This window comes from Falco peregrinus, chromosome 2, assembly GCF_023634155.1.
Source record: "Falco peregrinus isolate bFalPer1 chromosome 2, bFalPer1.pri, whole genome shotgun sequence".
In the NCBI taxonomy this organism is placed as follows: Eukaryota; Metazoa; Chordata; class Aves; order Falconiformes; family Falconidae; genus Falco; species Falco peregrinus.
The window spans coordinates 80,882,064-80,899,686 of record NC_073722.1 but is presented as its reverse complement, the minus strand read 5'-3'; the positions used below and the strand labels follow the sequence as shown (position 1 = coordinate 80,899,686).

General features: G+C 35.9%; 1 protein-coding gene across 4 annotated transcripts in view; it reads left to right on the top strand.

Annotated features, from left to right (window-relative positions):
- Positions 1–17,623, top strand: part of FSTL5 (follistatin like 5) — a 322,297-nt gene that overhangs the window by 216,733 nt on the left and 87,941 nt on the right. For all 4 annotated transcript variants that reach the window (XM_055797132.1, XM_055797130.1, XM_055797131.1 and 1 more), the window contains exon 7: positions 964–1,130. In XM_055797132.1, the coding sequence (XP_055653107.1) occupies positions 964–1,130 (167 nt within the window). The remainder of the gene's footprint in view (positions 1–963; positions 1,131–17,623) is intronic.

Sequence of the window (17,623 nt, the reverse complement as noted above, 5' to 3'; positions counted from 1 at the left end):
GACACACTGCATTTACGTCAGGTTTGTCTTTAGCTGTTGCACAGTGTTGTCCCCTGTCCTTACCCCCTGCTATAGTCCTTCCTGGTTGTTGCTTAGGCTCCTTGGCACACAGAGCCGTATGGAATTGATGCAATGGGGTGCTCTGGGGTGGGTTTCGGTTTTTCTCCTCTCTTTCCCCCGCTTTCTGTATTTAGGGAGACTTATTAAAGTACACAAGTATTTATTATTCTGGCTCTAAATTTCTGCAGTTGTAAAAGGAACCATGCTTGACCAAAGAAATGTAATAGAAATTGGTTTAACTCTGTTTTTTGAAAAATGACATAAACTAATGTGTTTGAACTATGATTAATACATTTTCTTCTGAGACTGAAATGGGAGAAATTACTGATGTCACTTTGATCTGGAAACTGTGCTTTCACTGATATCAAGGAAAAAGCCCCATAAAAACCAGCTTACTAGAAAATAAATCTTATACCTTAATTTTATATTCTGAATGCAGAATTTCCTTTGTTATCCATTTCAGTCTGTCCTATGTTTTGTACTCTGACCTCCATTTGTGTTTTTCTTTTCTGAAAATGACCTCACGTGAATGACTTTCATAGCACTCCTGCCATCTTGGTTCCGATGGAGGTGCTGACTGCTCTGCTACGTTGGCCCCCACTGTCAAATAGCTTTCAGCATCTGATTTTGGATACACTGTCATGTTTATTACAGTCTTACCTCTGAAATTCATTTTCATGTTAAATGTTTCTCTTCTTCCAGGGTGATACTTGTCAGTCAATTTAATTGAAATGTCATGCTGACCTTTATTTGAAATACTCCGAGCTTCCTGTGGTTGTTAGAAGTCCTTTTTACTTTGATTCCAATTAAAATCCTTAAATTACCAGTGTACAAAACCTGCATGCTAATTAACCTTAAGAAACTGCCTGCTAATTAATCTTACAAACAATGTATCTTTTGCAGAGGTGGTTCAGCTGAGTCTGCCTGAAGATCAAAAACTAAGCACCACTGCCACAACAGTGGGACAAAGTGCTGTCTTAAGTTGTGCGATCCAGGGAACTCTGAGACCCCCCATCATCTGGAAGAGGAACAATGTTGTTCTGAATAGCTTAGATTTGGAAGATATCAATGTAAGTAAGAGGAAGCTGTATTTAACATCTTATTATCAAAACGTTTCATAAAGAATAGAAAAGTGATATGTAACCAGCTCCATACTCCTGATATTTTAAAGAAAAGAGGCGGAACTTATATGCCAGCCAAACTCAGTCTGGTTTTATTTTGCTGTGAATTCAGAGCCTTGCTGTTAAATGTAGAAAAAACATGTTTCACAGACCAATAATTTGAAAGAATAAATATGATAATAAAAGCTCATCAGGTCAAAACTTCAGCCCAAAACGCAGTCAACATTATACATTCACAGGATTACACAGTCTTCAAACATCTTAAAAAAAAAAAGTGAAATAAACATTTTAAGATATGCATAGTGACTTAATATGTGCAGATGACAATAATAGCCTTATCTTCTAATAATTTGATAAAAAAGTGGTTTTTTCCAAAATAAGTATTTTACTACGAAATTGGTTGTTTTGCTCATTCCCCCAAATTTTCAGTGCTATATATGGTACTTTTCAAAGAAACACCAGTGAATATTAGTATAGCTTAGAAATCTTTTTAGGAAGGCAAATTTTTGCCAGCTACCCTTGTTGTGACTTCAAAATATGGAGCAAAATAGAAAATGAGAAACATAATTACACCTTCTAGCAAAACTCTAAAACTTTCAGCTATACTTTTTTGCCTTATGGGTGTGCTTACTTTGCTGTGGCTATTTTATATTAGCAAAGTTATAAATGTGGACAAACCATTGCGATGGGAGTTGCGCTTGCTCTGTGACTCAAGTGAGTCAGAAATCAGTGGAACTGTTATGTGTGTGGAATATTGCCATAATCAAATATCTAGGTTTTATTTCATTTTCTTACAAATGCTTTTATTTCCAAGGTGGCAACTGTAGTCTCACATCACTTTTGTTCTATTGGCTCTTTTTAGATTAGTTCTGTTTGTAAACTGAGCTTCCTCACAGTGGTGCTTTGTAAAACAAAGCCCAGTTTCACAGCTCATCTTGCTTCAATGGTAGCTTTAAGTCACTTGAGAGGCTTAGGATAAAACCAGCATCCTCTGAAAAGTTCTCAGTTAAATAATTGTTGCTTTTGTTAGTTTTGTATTAATCATGTGACTGACATTCAAAAGTGTCTTGCCCATGTTCACAAGCTCCTTTCTGCAGTGTTTGTTAGCTTTCTGTAAATATTCATGATGCTCATAAATAATGATTTGGCGTTCTTACTAATCACTTTTAAGTATAATACATGGCATGAGCTGTAGAAACAAGAATGTGCATCTGGACACAGAAATAAAAGGGAAATGATGAATGGAAATAATGAAGATAATAGCTCAGTTTCAAACGGAAAATTCAGTTGACTGTATTTGCAGTTGGGAAAAGAGCAAGTGTTTCCAAAGCCTGATACATACATTTTGAGTATGGAAAAAAAAAACCACAAAAAACCAACAGACCAACCTTAAAAAAAAAAAAAACCAAAAAAGCAAATCAGAGAAACTTCTAGTGCTGGTGCAGGTGCCTGGGTGTGGGCAGTGGCGGCTGCAGGGGTGGCTGCTGGGGGACAGGCCAGGGGCTGCCCCATGCTGGGGGCAGCTGGTTCCAATGGACCCACCGCAGGGCACAGCTGTGCCCTCAGCCACACTCATAGCACCTCAGGGAAAACACTCAAAGGCCATAAAGCACCAGGGAGAGAGAGAGAGAGAGGAGCAGAGATCAAAAAGAGCGAGAAACAGCAGAGGAAAGTCCAAGGCTGGAGAAGCAGGAGGTGCTGCATGGTAGACCAGACTGGAGCAGGTTTATCTTGCAGGACTTCAGCCCATGGAGAGTCCTGGCTGGAGCAGGTGGAAAGGGTTAGGGGAAAGGAGATGCAAAGAGAAACTGCTGTGTACTGACCGTACCTCTCCAGCATTCTGTGCCACTCGGGTGGATGGTAAAGGAGTTGGGGGTGAAGAAGTGAAGTCGAGCCTGGGGAAAGCAGGGAGGAAAGCTGTTTTAATAACGTTTGCCCTTTTGTTTCCCACCACCGAAGTTAGTAATTACTTGTTTATTTTAGTTGACAATAATTTAAGCTAAATTTCCCAAGGTCAAGTCTGTTTTGCCCACCATGGTAATGAGTAAGCATTCTCCCTGTCTTTATCTCAACCCATGAGTTTTCTCATTCATGTTCCTCTTTATTTTCTCCCCATCTTACTGTGGGGGGTGGAAGGGAAATGAGTGAGTGAGCAGCTGGGTGGGAGTTTGGCTGTTAGCCAGGGCCAAGCCAGCACACTTCTGAAGTATTGATACAGCTGGAAAAGTGTCAAGTATGGAACTTTTGAAGGCTCATGGGATACCCGATTTGAAGTCAGATTGCAGTGGTGATGTAATATGCAGAGGTGGAATTGCTAGAATTGCCCAGGTTTGTTTATATTTAATAGGAGAGGGAGAATGTGTGACAGTGTACTGGATTGACCACCCACAAATGTAAGAAGGGTCTGTGAAAAGTGACCTGAGTGCCAAGGGGATGTCTGGGAGTGCATTTTGTGCACAAGTACAGTAAGAACTGTAATGACAGAAGAAGCTTCTAGTGACAGGAATGCATAATTCTGAAGATGAATGTATTCATCTTTTATTTGTTAGCTTAAGAAAAACATAAACAAACTGGAATGGTTGGAAATTTTTATAAGCCAAAATTATGTTACAGCTTAGTTCTTCAATAGTAACAGTTTAATTAAGATTCAAATACAGAAAGAGAATGACAGATCCAGTATCCATCGAGTGAGGCACTAAAATTAATAGCACTCAAATATATACATATATGTGATATTAATCTAATCTGTCTTTGTAGCTAAACTAACAAAGCCTAGAAGAAAGAGTTAGTGAAGTCTGGATTAAACAGAAAAGAAAAAAAAAAGGATCAGGCATAAAGACGTTGAGTTAAATTGGTCCCCAGTCTTATTTCTTCAAAATTTATTTTACGTGTTTCACTGTTTGCACTGATTTGATCTCCCTGTACTTATTTCTAGATCTTCTTTTGGTTTATTCGGTTTTTTTCTTCCATATTTCTCTGGTCATTCTATACCTTTCTGAACCTTGTTCATCATATATTCCCGGTTTGGTTCTTACAATTTCACCTTTGCTTAAAGGCTGTTATATAGCCATAATATAGTATCCATTCAGGCAACGTAATAAAGATAAAACCTTGGGAAAAAGAAAAAATAATTGGGTAAAAAAGAGCAGTATCTTATAATTCACTATGGAAAATGATTTTGTACTTAAGTAAATATTAACTTCAAAGGAGCAAATGCACAGTGAAACATAGTGTGCCCATTTTATTTTGCAATGTAATCACCACAGAATGTGTTGTACTTATTCAGGTAATTTTAAACATTCAAAAGACCTAAGTCATTGTATATTTTAAGATGTTCTGAGAGGCAAAGTATTCTAGGCTTTACTATGGATATATTATAAACTACAATTATGTTTGCCTAACTCTGGGAGTTATTAATTTACTCAGTTATACAAGAACCACATCCGTGCATCTCAAGACTAATAATGTTGTGTAAATAGTAATGCACTTTCTGAAAAAACATGACAAGCACTCACCTGGGAAGATAAATAATTTTTTTTTTCCAGCAAAATACATGAGAGAGAGTCATAACCAGAACTCAACACATATGCAGGAAACCAATTAGACTAAGCAGTAGTGACACTGTGATTTTGTATATCATAGCAAGTGCTTGCCTCATACATAGACGTTAAGTTTTACAGTATGCAGTTCTCACATGAGTTAAGCTATTTGCTTCAGGGAAGGACAAACTCAGAACAATATAATCTCCTAGTGTGCTGTCCAATGGAAAAATGCAAGAAGCAGCAGAAGAGTCCAAGTCTAAACTCAAATTGTGACTGTTAAATTTGTGTTTTGTTGAAAAATAGTCTACTCCTCTACTGAAAGTATACAGGGGATAATGTCTAAGGCTCTCAAGTATGGAGTGGATAAGTGCTGGTCTTAAATAATGAAAAGTGTTATATACTCTTAAGACATATTAAAGAAATATTAAGGCATATTGTTTGACTTTCAAAGGATGATAACGAAAATTTTATTTAGTGCATTTAAAAAATAATAAAATAACTTAATGCTATCAAGTGTTTGGTCAGATATTAATAATGTTACTAATAATATCCAGTTAATTTTAGAAGTCCTTAGTACTCCGTGGCTCTTTGTAGGATACTTATGATTACTATTTGTGGAAGTAATACATCCTGCTACTGATCTTTTCTTATTGAAACTGACGGGAGTCAGGGATAATCAGCATCCATCTGAATGAAACTATGAAAAATTGCATGCCTCTGCAAATTTTACTTAAATTATAATATAATTTTGCTGTGGCTCACTACAGAATTAACATTACGGGACATTTTGCTGATAGCTTAGTACACATCTACAAAAGCTTTTTTTTCCCTGCTGTTATCTTGCATCTTAGATTTCTTATCTGTCTTTCCACTTCCCTCTTTGAATATGTTTTTCTAACTCATTATTCATTACAGAAAATAATTCTCAGTTATGGAAAAATTTAAAATAGCACATTTTTTCCTCTTTTTTTCCATGTTAGTTCATTCGTTTTTAACAGCTTTTGAATCTCATTTTACTTTATCTTTTTCTGACCATTTACTCCAGTTTTACCTTCAGCTTCTTCCTTAAACCTGTCAGCAATTGCTCTTTTTTACAAGATGTCTACTCATTGTTCTTACAGTAGTACGAGATCTACTTAGATGACTTGTCCACATGTAAAGTTTAACAACTGCTAATGTACTTAAATTAGTAACTTTTTAAAGTTCAACTTTTACTTTTTGATAAAAGCTCATAATATCTTTCTTGAGGTTGCCTTCAGGGGAAGCATGTAGTATTTCCATTTGGGGCTTTTGGAGTTATGTATAGACTATCTTTCATAACTTATTTGTTCATCTTGTTAAAATTAATTTACAGATTACAACTTTCACTTTTTTTGCTGTCATTTAACAGTCTGCATTCTCTTATTGCTGTATTCCCCTCCATCCTCCTTCCTTCTCTCCCTGCCCCCTCCAGAAGATGCCACAAAAAGCTAATGCCCTTTGAAAGAACATGCTCCCTTCCGTTCTGGAGAGTTCTGCTCAGCAATTGATGACACAAATGTTTTCAGATTGTCCAAAATGCTAAACACAATTCCTAGAAAGGACTCCTGGCATTTCTATTGTCCTTCCAACTTATCTTTTTTCTCCCGTTTTTTATACTTGAGAAATTTTTCAGGAAAACCTCACAAATTATTCCATTTCATGTTCTCTCCTATGGAATAGTTTGGACCTCCATACAAACTTCTCCTTACACATGGTTAAAGGGTTCTTAGTATGTCACAGGCATGACTTGAAGGTATTGGTCATAAATGTAAATGCCCTGTCTGCCAAGAATTTTCTGTGTGTGTTTGTATTTATGACAGAATCCCACATGAGCCAGAAATGACAGAAAAATATGCCTCAATCTTTTTTTGTTTGTTTGTTTTCCTGAAGGCAACTGTTCTTAAAAGTAAAAAAAAAAATCTGAAAAAGCTTTATTAGGTTATAAACTAGGGGACTTGAATTTAAAGAAAGTGAGGATTAATAGGCAAAACAGAATAGAAATTCAAGCTTCTAATAAACAGGATTTCTTCTTTCTCCAGTGTCCTAAAAGAGGGAATGTCTGCTTCCAGGTCTGGCTTCTGTCAACCCAGTGACTTTCTGAATTGCTGCAGCAAGCTCTGCACAGTCTTGCTCCATTCCTCAGGAGGGTTTCATCCTCCCTAACGCTTTGCCGTTGCTCCGCTGATGCTGCAGAGTCTTTGCTTGACCCTCTTGCCCCTGTGTGAGGGGAGGTGTAGGGGTCCTGTGATGTGAAGGGAGCACAAGGTTCTCCTTCCCTTCAGAGATGGTGCTCCTAACCTCTTCGTTTTTGGAAGACAGTAACTCATAGTCCAACAGTGAACAAATCAAACCAGTCATAATACCAGAGGGAAGAGCTACCAATCTTGTTCAATAGAAAAACTGGTTCCTGACCAGCTTGTTTTGAACTTTCCTTGGTAAATAATAGTAAAGTTGCAATGCAGCAATTAGTGTCACGTCTTCTGTGTGGTTGAGCACTATTCTGTGTGTGTTACAACTGGCATATCTGAAGTTAAATTTAACAGCATAGTTGCAGGTTTTCCTTGTACATTGTGCTTATGACACCCCTTAAACCCATCTGTTACATCTCTTTCATTCTTTTTCTACTGATTTATTTTAATGAAGTGGTTGGATTTTATTAACAGTGACTCTTCAAAGGCAGCACAGTTCTATTTTTATCTGTATTTAATTACCCTTTATCTGTTACACAGTCTTTAAGTAGGATGTAAGGAGAAGTAGAATCTTCTATTTAATAGGTCAAATATATTTTTTTCTCTATTTCATCTTAAAAGTAAAATTAATATAGTTGTTGTTAAGGATGCCAATCAGCTTTATTAAATCTCTAATATTTTATTTACTTACAGATATGACAAAAGTCTTGACCACCAGTGCAATCATCTCATTCAGTTCTCTTCCATCCTTCATTTTTCTCTTCCCTTTCATGGAATCTAATTTTGTGTCCTAATTAATTCTTTAGCAGTGGGATATATCACATAGGAGGGAAACTTTGGATACATGTAAGACTTGCAGAATTTTACATGTATTTGTTTTGAATATTGAAGTTATTTTAATATTTATTTTAGTAATGACATGATGAATGCTGCTTTAGACTGTACATCTTGTTTTCACGACACTGTAAAGACACATTTAAACGAGGTACCAGCGTTGATCTGTTAATGAAGTATAGTGAAAAAGATTGTGATGAGGTTTCATTCACAAATATTGATCCCCATTAAAATAATCTGGACATGCAAGTTCTATAACTGTAGCTTAATTAAAGATATAATACAGTAGGACTTTATGATACAACTTATTATATACATCTTTTTATGGTGAGGACTATTTTAAATTTGAGCCAGCTGTTGATTCAGTCTTGATGAAGAAGCATTAGTATCATCGTGGTCTTTCTGTTCTTTTGTGCTAGATTGGTCTGTTTCATTTTATCTTCATTAGAAGTGGAAGTGTTGATTTCAGAGGTGAACAGAATCATGTTCTGTGGACCATAATCTGCTGTCATGCTTTCAACAGCGTAGCTGGGATCATGAGCTGGTCCTTTTCCTATCAGAGTCTGGCAAAGTAATTGCTTCTTGTACAGCTGAGTCCCTTGTCTTGCGCTACTCATAATTCTGCATTCTAGAGCTGTTTCTGCTAATCATATCCAAAATAACTAGTCTCTTAATATTTTCCTGTTTGTTTTCCAGAAGTTAAAAAGGAAAGGCCTTGTGACAGTGAAAGGTGTTAATATAACATGTACATCCATTCCCAGTTGCCATGAAGGAATCCTTGAAAATAACCCCAGGCAAGCCATGTTAAACTACCTGGAAGGCAGCACTATATGGTTCTGACACCTACAGACAGAAACTGTTAATAAAATAAAAGGGACATTGTGGATTTCCAAACTGATTGGTTCTTCCAAACCAATTTCTTAACACAGTACACTGAACACATCTTTAGAAGAGCAGCCGAGAATATAGTTTTTTACTCCTAGCTATTTAGGAGGGTCTTCTGTATGAGCAGGAAATACATGAATACCAGAGGTGTTCAAAACATTGTTAGCCTTGTTTTTCACAGACATATTTTCCTAGACACTAAAGCTGATTTTGTCTAGTTTCATTGGGGACTCCAGAATACATCAGTGACACTTTTTTTTTTTTGGAGGAATCTAGGAATTTCCTAGTAACTTGTACTCCTTTTTTTCAGAGACACCAGGACTTCTATCACATCTATCTTTCTTTTCTCTCTTAGCCATCTTCCCTGAATTTTAAAATTAGCAGAAATCTATTTGATCAGTAATGTTATAAGCTGCTTTCAGAATTTTCATAAGCATCTTTTTTCACTACGTAGCACCTTCCTCAACCCTTTCTTTTCAGTTTGAATTCAATGTTTCCGTTGTTCTTTTCTATATATGTATATATATTTATATTGCTGATACTAGCAAATTCAGCTTGTGCTATTAATTTCTGATAGTGCATTAATAAATTGCAGTTTGATTTTTTTATGTACAGTTATAGACTTATTCTTTTTGGGGTTTTCTGCAGTATACATTTCCTCAGCTGGGTGAAAAACACCATCATTTCTGAGCACTTGTATTCCTAGTTACATATTTATTTTTCCAACTCATCCAGGTAATTTTGCAGTACTTTTGCTATCCTATTAGACTTAATGCTTTCCACAACTTTGGTAAGAATTGTGTGAAAGAGTTTTATAGGACACAGAAAGAATATTAAGCTTTTCAGGTTATTATTTTAGAAAAGAAGTCTCCAAAGAGCAACCCAGACTAGGCTACATCTAGCAGGAAAGGTCAGTCCTCCTTAAAAGTATGAGACAGATGCTTTGTTACTAATGGCCTCCTGTGGCTCACAGCCCTGACTTTCAAATCATCTCTATAATACATTAAATAGGAGGGTCACGTCACCAGTAACAGAAGTGCTTTGATATCTGAGTCTGCTTCACTGAACGCAGAAGCACAATTGCTTAAACACCAAAAAAAAAAAAAGAAACCCATTCTGCCCCTCCCTCTCCAGCTTCCCAGGAGGAAGAATTAAGATAGGTAGGACATAATTTCCTATTGGGAATTTGGCTCAACTGGCATTTATAATATCTTTAAAAATAATAATTACAAAACAAATCCTCCAGAAGTGCACCAGGGTATTGATTCAGTACTGACTTAAAAAGAAAATTGCCACCCACCTCTAAAATCGCCAGTACTGCTACTTGCAAAAGTGACGTGAAGCAAATTACTTACCCAGATCAAGGCTGCTTAATTTGTGAGCTGTGACAGGATTGCAACAGGAGATGGTATGTCTGCCACAATTTTCAGATGATGACATTTAGGATTTTTCTGAATCAAACTGCTCAGTGATCTATCTACCCGTACTCCTAGTACCATGTATCCCTTCATACCTAAATTTTACTGATCTGCTTTTGTACAGACTGTTTTCTCTGTCATTGCCCAAACTTCTGTGCCATATGTAAATTTTATCACCTTCCTGTGCACTCTTCCTTTCCTTATCATCTTTATACCATTTTTATATAGCTATCTCGATAATCTAGAGCTCTTTTTTAAAAGCTTGCATTTAGAACTTTTTGTATTGGGATATAGTTAACCTTGTATCCATATCCAAAGTGTTTTCATTATTCTGTTAAAGAGGGGAGATAAAGTAAAAGTTTTCCTAAATTTAGGATGAGTTAGGGCAATGCCTTTATCAGTCAGTACTTTTAATGGTTCCTGTAGTTTTGCTTGATTTTCATGCAGGATTTTAGTTCCCACCTGTATAGGCAAAATGCTGAATTTTAACTGTAGTATATTCTACAGGGTTTAGTAAATTTTTATTTGTTTACATTCGCTATGATTAATACTGTGACAGATTTGCATGCCATGATCATGAAAACCTTAGAACATTGGAAACATTGGGAACAACTGCTCAGTAAAGCAGTGGTGTTCTTTCTCCATCCATCATCTGGTCACGCTTCAGCTCCGAGCTGAAGGAAAACTGAGGATGGTCATCCCTGCAGTTTCCTTCTGGCTATTCTCAGCTGAGCTCCTTTTGTTATGTTTGCTGCTCTGTCTTCTCCTGACTCTCATTTTGGCAGTATTTTACAGGTACTAAGGTTGATACAACCATCCATTTTTACACACATTTTGGCACATCTGTACAGTGATGACATATTTTGGTGGTTACATGCCTGAGTTGGACTTATTATATCTGGACATGGATGCTTCAATCTTCTGTTTTCTGCATCACAAAACACTCTGCCAAGCCCTGATGAAGAATCGATTATGTTTCTCTTTGAAGCCTGCTCTGGGCTCTATCGAGTCTGATAAAGAACATAGGAGATGGATTCTTGGAAGTGGGTGTGAATTACAGGAAGCAAGTTGCATTTTTGTGTTAGGGAACAGCTCTCAGTGATGTCTGCTAATTATGGTTTTATTCTCCTGGCTATGTAGCACTTCAAACTCCAGCCAGAAGCAGAGAAGTTGAAACAGCATTTGTAAATAAATACCTAGTTTGGTTTGGTCTAAAAATTTATCTTACACTAGAGTAAGGAAAATTCAGGTGGATTTACAGAGGATCACTGAATCTGCCATCTTTGCAAGTAAAATGAGGTAGAAGTTACTGGGTTTTTGTCAGTTACCCAAAAATACTTAGCAAATATGTTTTTTTGCTGTTGATTAACATTTTTCTTCTAGAACTGTCTAAGGAAAATATCTTAATGATTTCCAGTGTTAAGTCTCTTCTCATAGATACTTAATTAAGCCCTTGAAGAAAGGGGGGGGAAAATTAAACCTAAAATAAAGTTCAGAGTATCTTAATAAAACAAAACATTCTTGCCCGCTCACATCTGGAGTAGGTTGTCTTGTCTGGTTTAAAATCGGATTTGGGTGTCCATGTATTCTTGAAGAATAAATTTTCTGAAGAGTAACATTCTGAACGATAACAGCAATAGTTACGCATTTCACTTGAAACTGTCCTGTTACTTGGGATGAGACTGTATCTTCCTTCCAGGCAAAAGTCTGTCTTTGCAGACCTGTTTACGTTAACAAGAAATGAAATGGAACTACCATACTCTGGCACAGTAAAATATTGATACTGTACCACTTTTGTCTATGAGATGTTTTAAATTTTGTGCAGCAATTTGGTAACTATTAGGACTCCTGTGAAGCTCCTGCTGTTGTCACAGTTAATGAAAGATGACAGAAATCCTGTTTTGCCTTCGTTTTTGACATGATATACATTAGTTTTAACATCAGACAAGACATTCATTCATGAAGAAGGCTTGTAAGTTTAAGCTTTGTGTTAAAAAATTAACATTTTAAATTATAGTAAAAGGAAGACAAGGGGAAAGTGCCACCTTTTCTCCCACCCTCTTTATTTCTGACATGAATTCTATGATCAGTTAGGAACTGTTGATGATAGGGTTATAATTAGAGTGAAATATAGCTGAAACCAAGGGTTAGCTAGAGGATCAGCAACAGGAAAAGAACAACTGTGCATTTCAGCCTTCCACAGTGAGACTGTACTGTATATAAGAAAAAATTGTATGATGGTATTTCAGTAACAGCTACATACAGTGACAGTAGCTTAAAAGCTTTGCAATGAATACTGCTGTCCCATTGTTTAATACAAATGCATAGAACAAAGGTGAAAAAAGAAGGTATAGTAAATATAGATTCATGGTTCATAAAGGACCTGTACCTCTAATGAATATTTGGGTCCATTACAGAAAGCAATAGTTAAAAAAGCAAAAATTAAATACAGAATACAAATATAAACAATAATGGTGTACTGATAAGTAAAATTATTTTGGTAGCTCTCATAGAAACTTGATGTTAACAAAGTGGTAACTAGTGTTGCAACGAAAGAGGATTACTTATGGTTGGCACAGCAGTAGTAAAATTGAAGCAATGGAAGTCTCACAGGAGGGAGAACCTGTTACTCAAGTCAGAGAGCACAAGAATATGGTCATGACTCAGGGTGATACTCTGATTTGCATGTAAATCTTTCATGTACGTGTTTTGTTTAACTGGAGTTTATGGTCTTATTTTCAACTGTGCAACTGAAAGTACTTGCATTTGATTTTTATCTTTTTTTTAAACTTACAACGCATGGGAAACACGTGTACCTCAATTAGGCACTTTGCTTCAAAATAATACACAGCTTATCCTGCAAGGAGCAGAATATGGTAAACTTTATACATATAACAAGTGATGTGAGTGTTTAATAAGAACAAAGTTGCTAAATATCAGCAAGATTTCCTTACTTTGTTAATTACAGGCAGAAAATATTAGCGACCGCTATTCACAATCCTTTTAGGAAATGGGGAACTTCCATCCTCATTTCTGTGACTTGAAAGCAGACTAGACCTATGAGAAAGATAGAAACGCAAGTATATTACTGGTCATAATTTGTAGAAAAGATGAGATTTTGTTAGTTCAAATTATGCTGTTGTATTTGTATATGGGACCTGTAGGCTTGCTAACTTTCTTTATAACATCTTGGCTTTGTATTAGTAAAAGAACATACTTGGTCATACTTGGTACAGCTCTGTAAAATATGCTTGTCAGTGCCACCACATGCTGATATTTTTTTTTTTTTCTACAGACAGCTTTCTGAACGCTGTAGTTTGCCTTGTCTTGTACCAGGGTCGTCTTGCACTTTACCTGATCAGTAACCATGACCAGAGGATACAAATGGTATCACTAAAAAGTATCATCACAATTAATTTATGTAGAGAGGAGAAAAGGAGAAAAAGAAAACAAAATAATAAAATTGTTCACACGTAACTAGTTTCAGTGGTTACAGTGGAGGTCTTTGAGGTATCTGCCAATGACACTAAAGTGTCTTCTTTCATTGACATCAGCAATTGATCTTGCCTACTAAAGCTTTCCTGTGATAAAAGATTAGACTGATGAACATGTAATGTTATATTAGTGGTTTGAACAAAGGCAACATATGTGTGACGCTTGCAGACAACTACAATTGGTATTAAAGGTAAATAGTCTCAGCTTTCAGTTATTTATTGGTATAATTCAGCCTTTGCTGTTGTACTGCAGCTCATACTAAGTACTTAGTTCAGATTGACTGGAATTTGCTGTTTGCTTAAAAGGTTCCAAGAGAAATATTTTTATGAGTATTGGGTGTGTCAGTCTGGACTAGACCCTTAAGTGAAGATGCTGTGCTAGCATTCAAGCTGCTAATATTTTGATTTTATAAACAAAGAGCAAAAGAATGCAGTGCACAGATCTTACTCCCTTTGTTGTATGTATTCAGGTGTATATTTTAAAAAAATAATCTTTTGTACAGGAATTCCATTAAATATATTTCTAAGCATGTATGTGCCCATTTCTTATGTAGCATACTTGATAAACCGGCAAAACTGGCACTGTATTAATAATCCAAGTAATGTTGTGGCTCTGTTTTCTGCCTGCTGTTGCCTGGGGACTATACATTAATGATACATATAAAATGAGAGATCATTATAAAGAAAAGTAGTCAAGTTACAATATGCTTTTTTCCCCCCTCTATGTCTCCTCTTCAGCTACCACATAGTAAAAGATTCCGTACAATCTGTATCTTTTTTTTCTTTTAGGTAGTTTTGTCTGCAAGACTTTTAAAAGATGTATGTGTTTGAGAAGATATTTGATTGCCCATTGGTTGGTTTATCATATGTATACAGGGCAGTTTGTAGCAAAAGGAAATTTATCCCACCAAGCTTTTGCGGACTCCATAAGGCTTGAAGACACTCTACCTCCATGTCTGTCCGACTCCTGGATAGTTCAGAATACAGGACATTGACTGGATGAAAGTTTTAGTAACACACAGAATTAAAGGGTTTTTTTTTTTAACTTGTTTGTAGATTCTTTCAAGTTTGTGAAGAAGCACCTGATAAATTTGTTTCTGTGAAATAAAATGAGTTCTATTACTTTAAGATGAGTGCAGTTCAGGAACCAAAGATATGAATTATCGTCAACATAAGAAAAGGGGTTTGCACTCATGAAACTGAAACCCAGTATTTTATGCAATAGGAAGATCAGAACCTCCAATAAACTCTGTAAATTTAAAACAATAGTGCTTGTAAGCTAAGTGATTGAGAATAAATTCAATCTTATCGCAGTGTAATTATGAAGTTGTTTTCAGAAACAGGAAAATTTACAAAGTATTCAATGATTTCTTTGTACTCCTCCTCTATTAAAATGTGTTCATAAAAAGAAAGTAGAAATTAAGATCTTTTTGGCAAGCTTATTCCACAAGTCTTACCCTAAATTGTGTCACCTTAAAGCACAAATTGTGTCAGTACTACTTCTTTGGGGTCTCCTAGCAGTTAGATATCACTTTTGAATGTGATCTGATACAAGTAGACTGCACACACAATGCAAAGCTAATTTCTTGTTGCAGATCTAACTTGGAGTGTAGATATAAATACATCTACAATTAAAACTGATTTTTAAAAAAATAAGAACAGTTTGGGAGAATTGTAATAAACACTGGTAATTGGGTAATTATTATAAATTCATGTCAGGTTATAATATTAAATTGAAAAATATATGAGAAATGAATGTTGAATAGCTATATTCAATTAAATCTGTTTATATAACAATTTGTTTTGTTAAAAAGGAGTAGAAGTTAAATGCTATATGAGTCATTCTGAAGATCTCTGTGTGTAATGTGAACTAATAAAAAGATGGCTGTATCAGAGCATGCTGAAAGTTCCATTTAAAATAAGCTGTTTCTACTCGGTTGGAGATTTTGAATGTCTAAATAAATTAGCAGTCTTTATTGCAGATTCAGGGCAAGATAGCACAAAGTTACAGAGTTTTTGGGGAAGTAAAATGTTAGTGATGTTTTATGGCTAGCCTCAAGAGCTCTAGTACTTTGGCAAAGCTGTCACTTATGTCTAGTTCATATCTCCTGTTTACAAGATCCACATTCTTTTTACGCGACTATGTATAAAATTAAGTTTTTATTCTCACTGATGATCTAGGAGTGAAGGGTTTTATGGTGCTTTCCTGTGTCATCCCTCTTCAGATTGTTAGGAAGCTTGTAATTTTATTAGGTTTTAAAATAGCAGAACTGATTTTTTAATCAACTGACATTGTCTGAGTAGCACAAAGCTTGCAGCATGTTTTTCATAGAATAATGGATGTTACTATTTATGGGATGTTACTATTTATGGGATATTACTATTTCCTCATGAAGTGAAACTGCAGTCCTTCCTTACTGTATCCAAGAGAATAAAGGGAAAATCATACAGCTCTACTTATTTAAGTAGGTACAGTGTTTTTCTATTCATGTATAGTCAGAGAAATAATCTTTTTCTCAGACCTGCTGAATATGGACAAATCCAGTTCAATACAAGTGATGGCCAGGACTCATGCATTACAAAGTCTCATTGTAGGAAGACATAATAGAGGGTGATCTCTGCATTGACCGTTTGTAAGGCAGGCTTAGGATGATATGCATGAAGGCTTCCTCAAAGTCTGAGCAGTAGTGAGGGTGTTCTAAATCACTGCACGATCACCTTTTTTCCCCTTGGCAGTAGAGTGATGCTGGTGAGGCTACCGTGCTGTGCTGAAAAACAGCTTTTGTAATTGTCTCCCCAGTGTCAAGAAACACAGAGCAATGAAATACTTCTGATGTCTAATTATATCTAGGAAGCTTATTTCTGTGGTCAGCAAGAAAGAGGTAGACAAGTAACTCAAAGCAGTGAGCAGACAGACCCACTGAACTGTCCCGTGAAAGGATTTTGCTACCTTTACCTCTTGCAACTGACTATAAAAGAAGCTTAGGAAGATTAATTTCCCTTGACTCAAGTTAGCCTGCATTAATAACCACAGACTGCTGTCTGGCGTTACATTCTTCAGAACAGAGTTTCTTTTAAGACCCTGGCCTACTGTATATGCTGTGCTACTACTTACTGTATTACACTGCGGTCTTTCTTTGAGCTTTTAATTGATTTACAGTTTTCTATCAGGCTGGTTCTGCAACTAGTGGTTTTACACGAGATTCATGTTTTGTTCTTATTGCAGTTGTAAGATAGGAGATTCAGAGAAGGTATGCAAAATATGTGCTTAGGAAATTTAGGGTTTGTTTTCCCTCTTGAGCTATTGGGGAAGCTAAAAGAATCTTGGATTAGTGCCAAATGCAGTTATTCTCCGATTTCTTCATGGAATTTAAGTTCTTTCTGACATGCAATAGCAAACCAGAGTTGTAACATTGACATTAGCATGTAAAGTCTGAGACGAATTTACCCAGCAAACCAAGCATACATTAATAATTTTTTTTAAAGTTTCCTTCAAAATATTATTTGCTTTCTGTGCCCTTGTAGTAATGAAGTACATTACAGATACTGAAAAATAATTATGTAAAATATGAACAAAAATGCAACATTAGTATTATTGGTACTTCCATAAGTTGACTGAAGTCAAATACAGAAACTGTGGGGAGGTGTACAGGAAAAAAAGGTGATTATGTTTACTGGCTGTTTTTTACAAGCAAATGACAGTTGTTTCAAAAATACCTAGATGGCTGCAATTATTGAGGCAGCTTTCCCTTAGCAGACCAGTGCAATATTTTAATTCTTAAGTGAAAATAATTCTCCTGATCAGTTCAGAGACTGACTTTTTTTTCCCTATTTCCCATAAAAAAAATATCATGGTTTCCCTTTAAAAACGATGAGGGGAAATTCCTTACCCAAATTGTGTTGTCATTATTGCTGAGCTAGTATAACAGGGTTACAGTGTTTACATTATTAACCATCAGTAAAAAAGATACCAACCAATGTAATTTTCTTCTTCGTTGTAGGTTTGCCAAAGAACGCAAATAGAAATAGAAGTTTCATATTTAATCTAAAAGCTGTTAA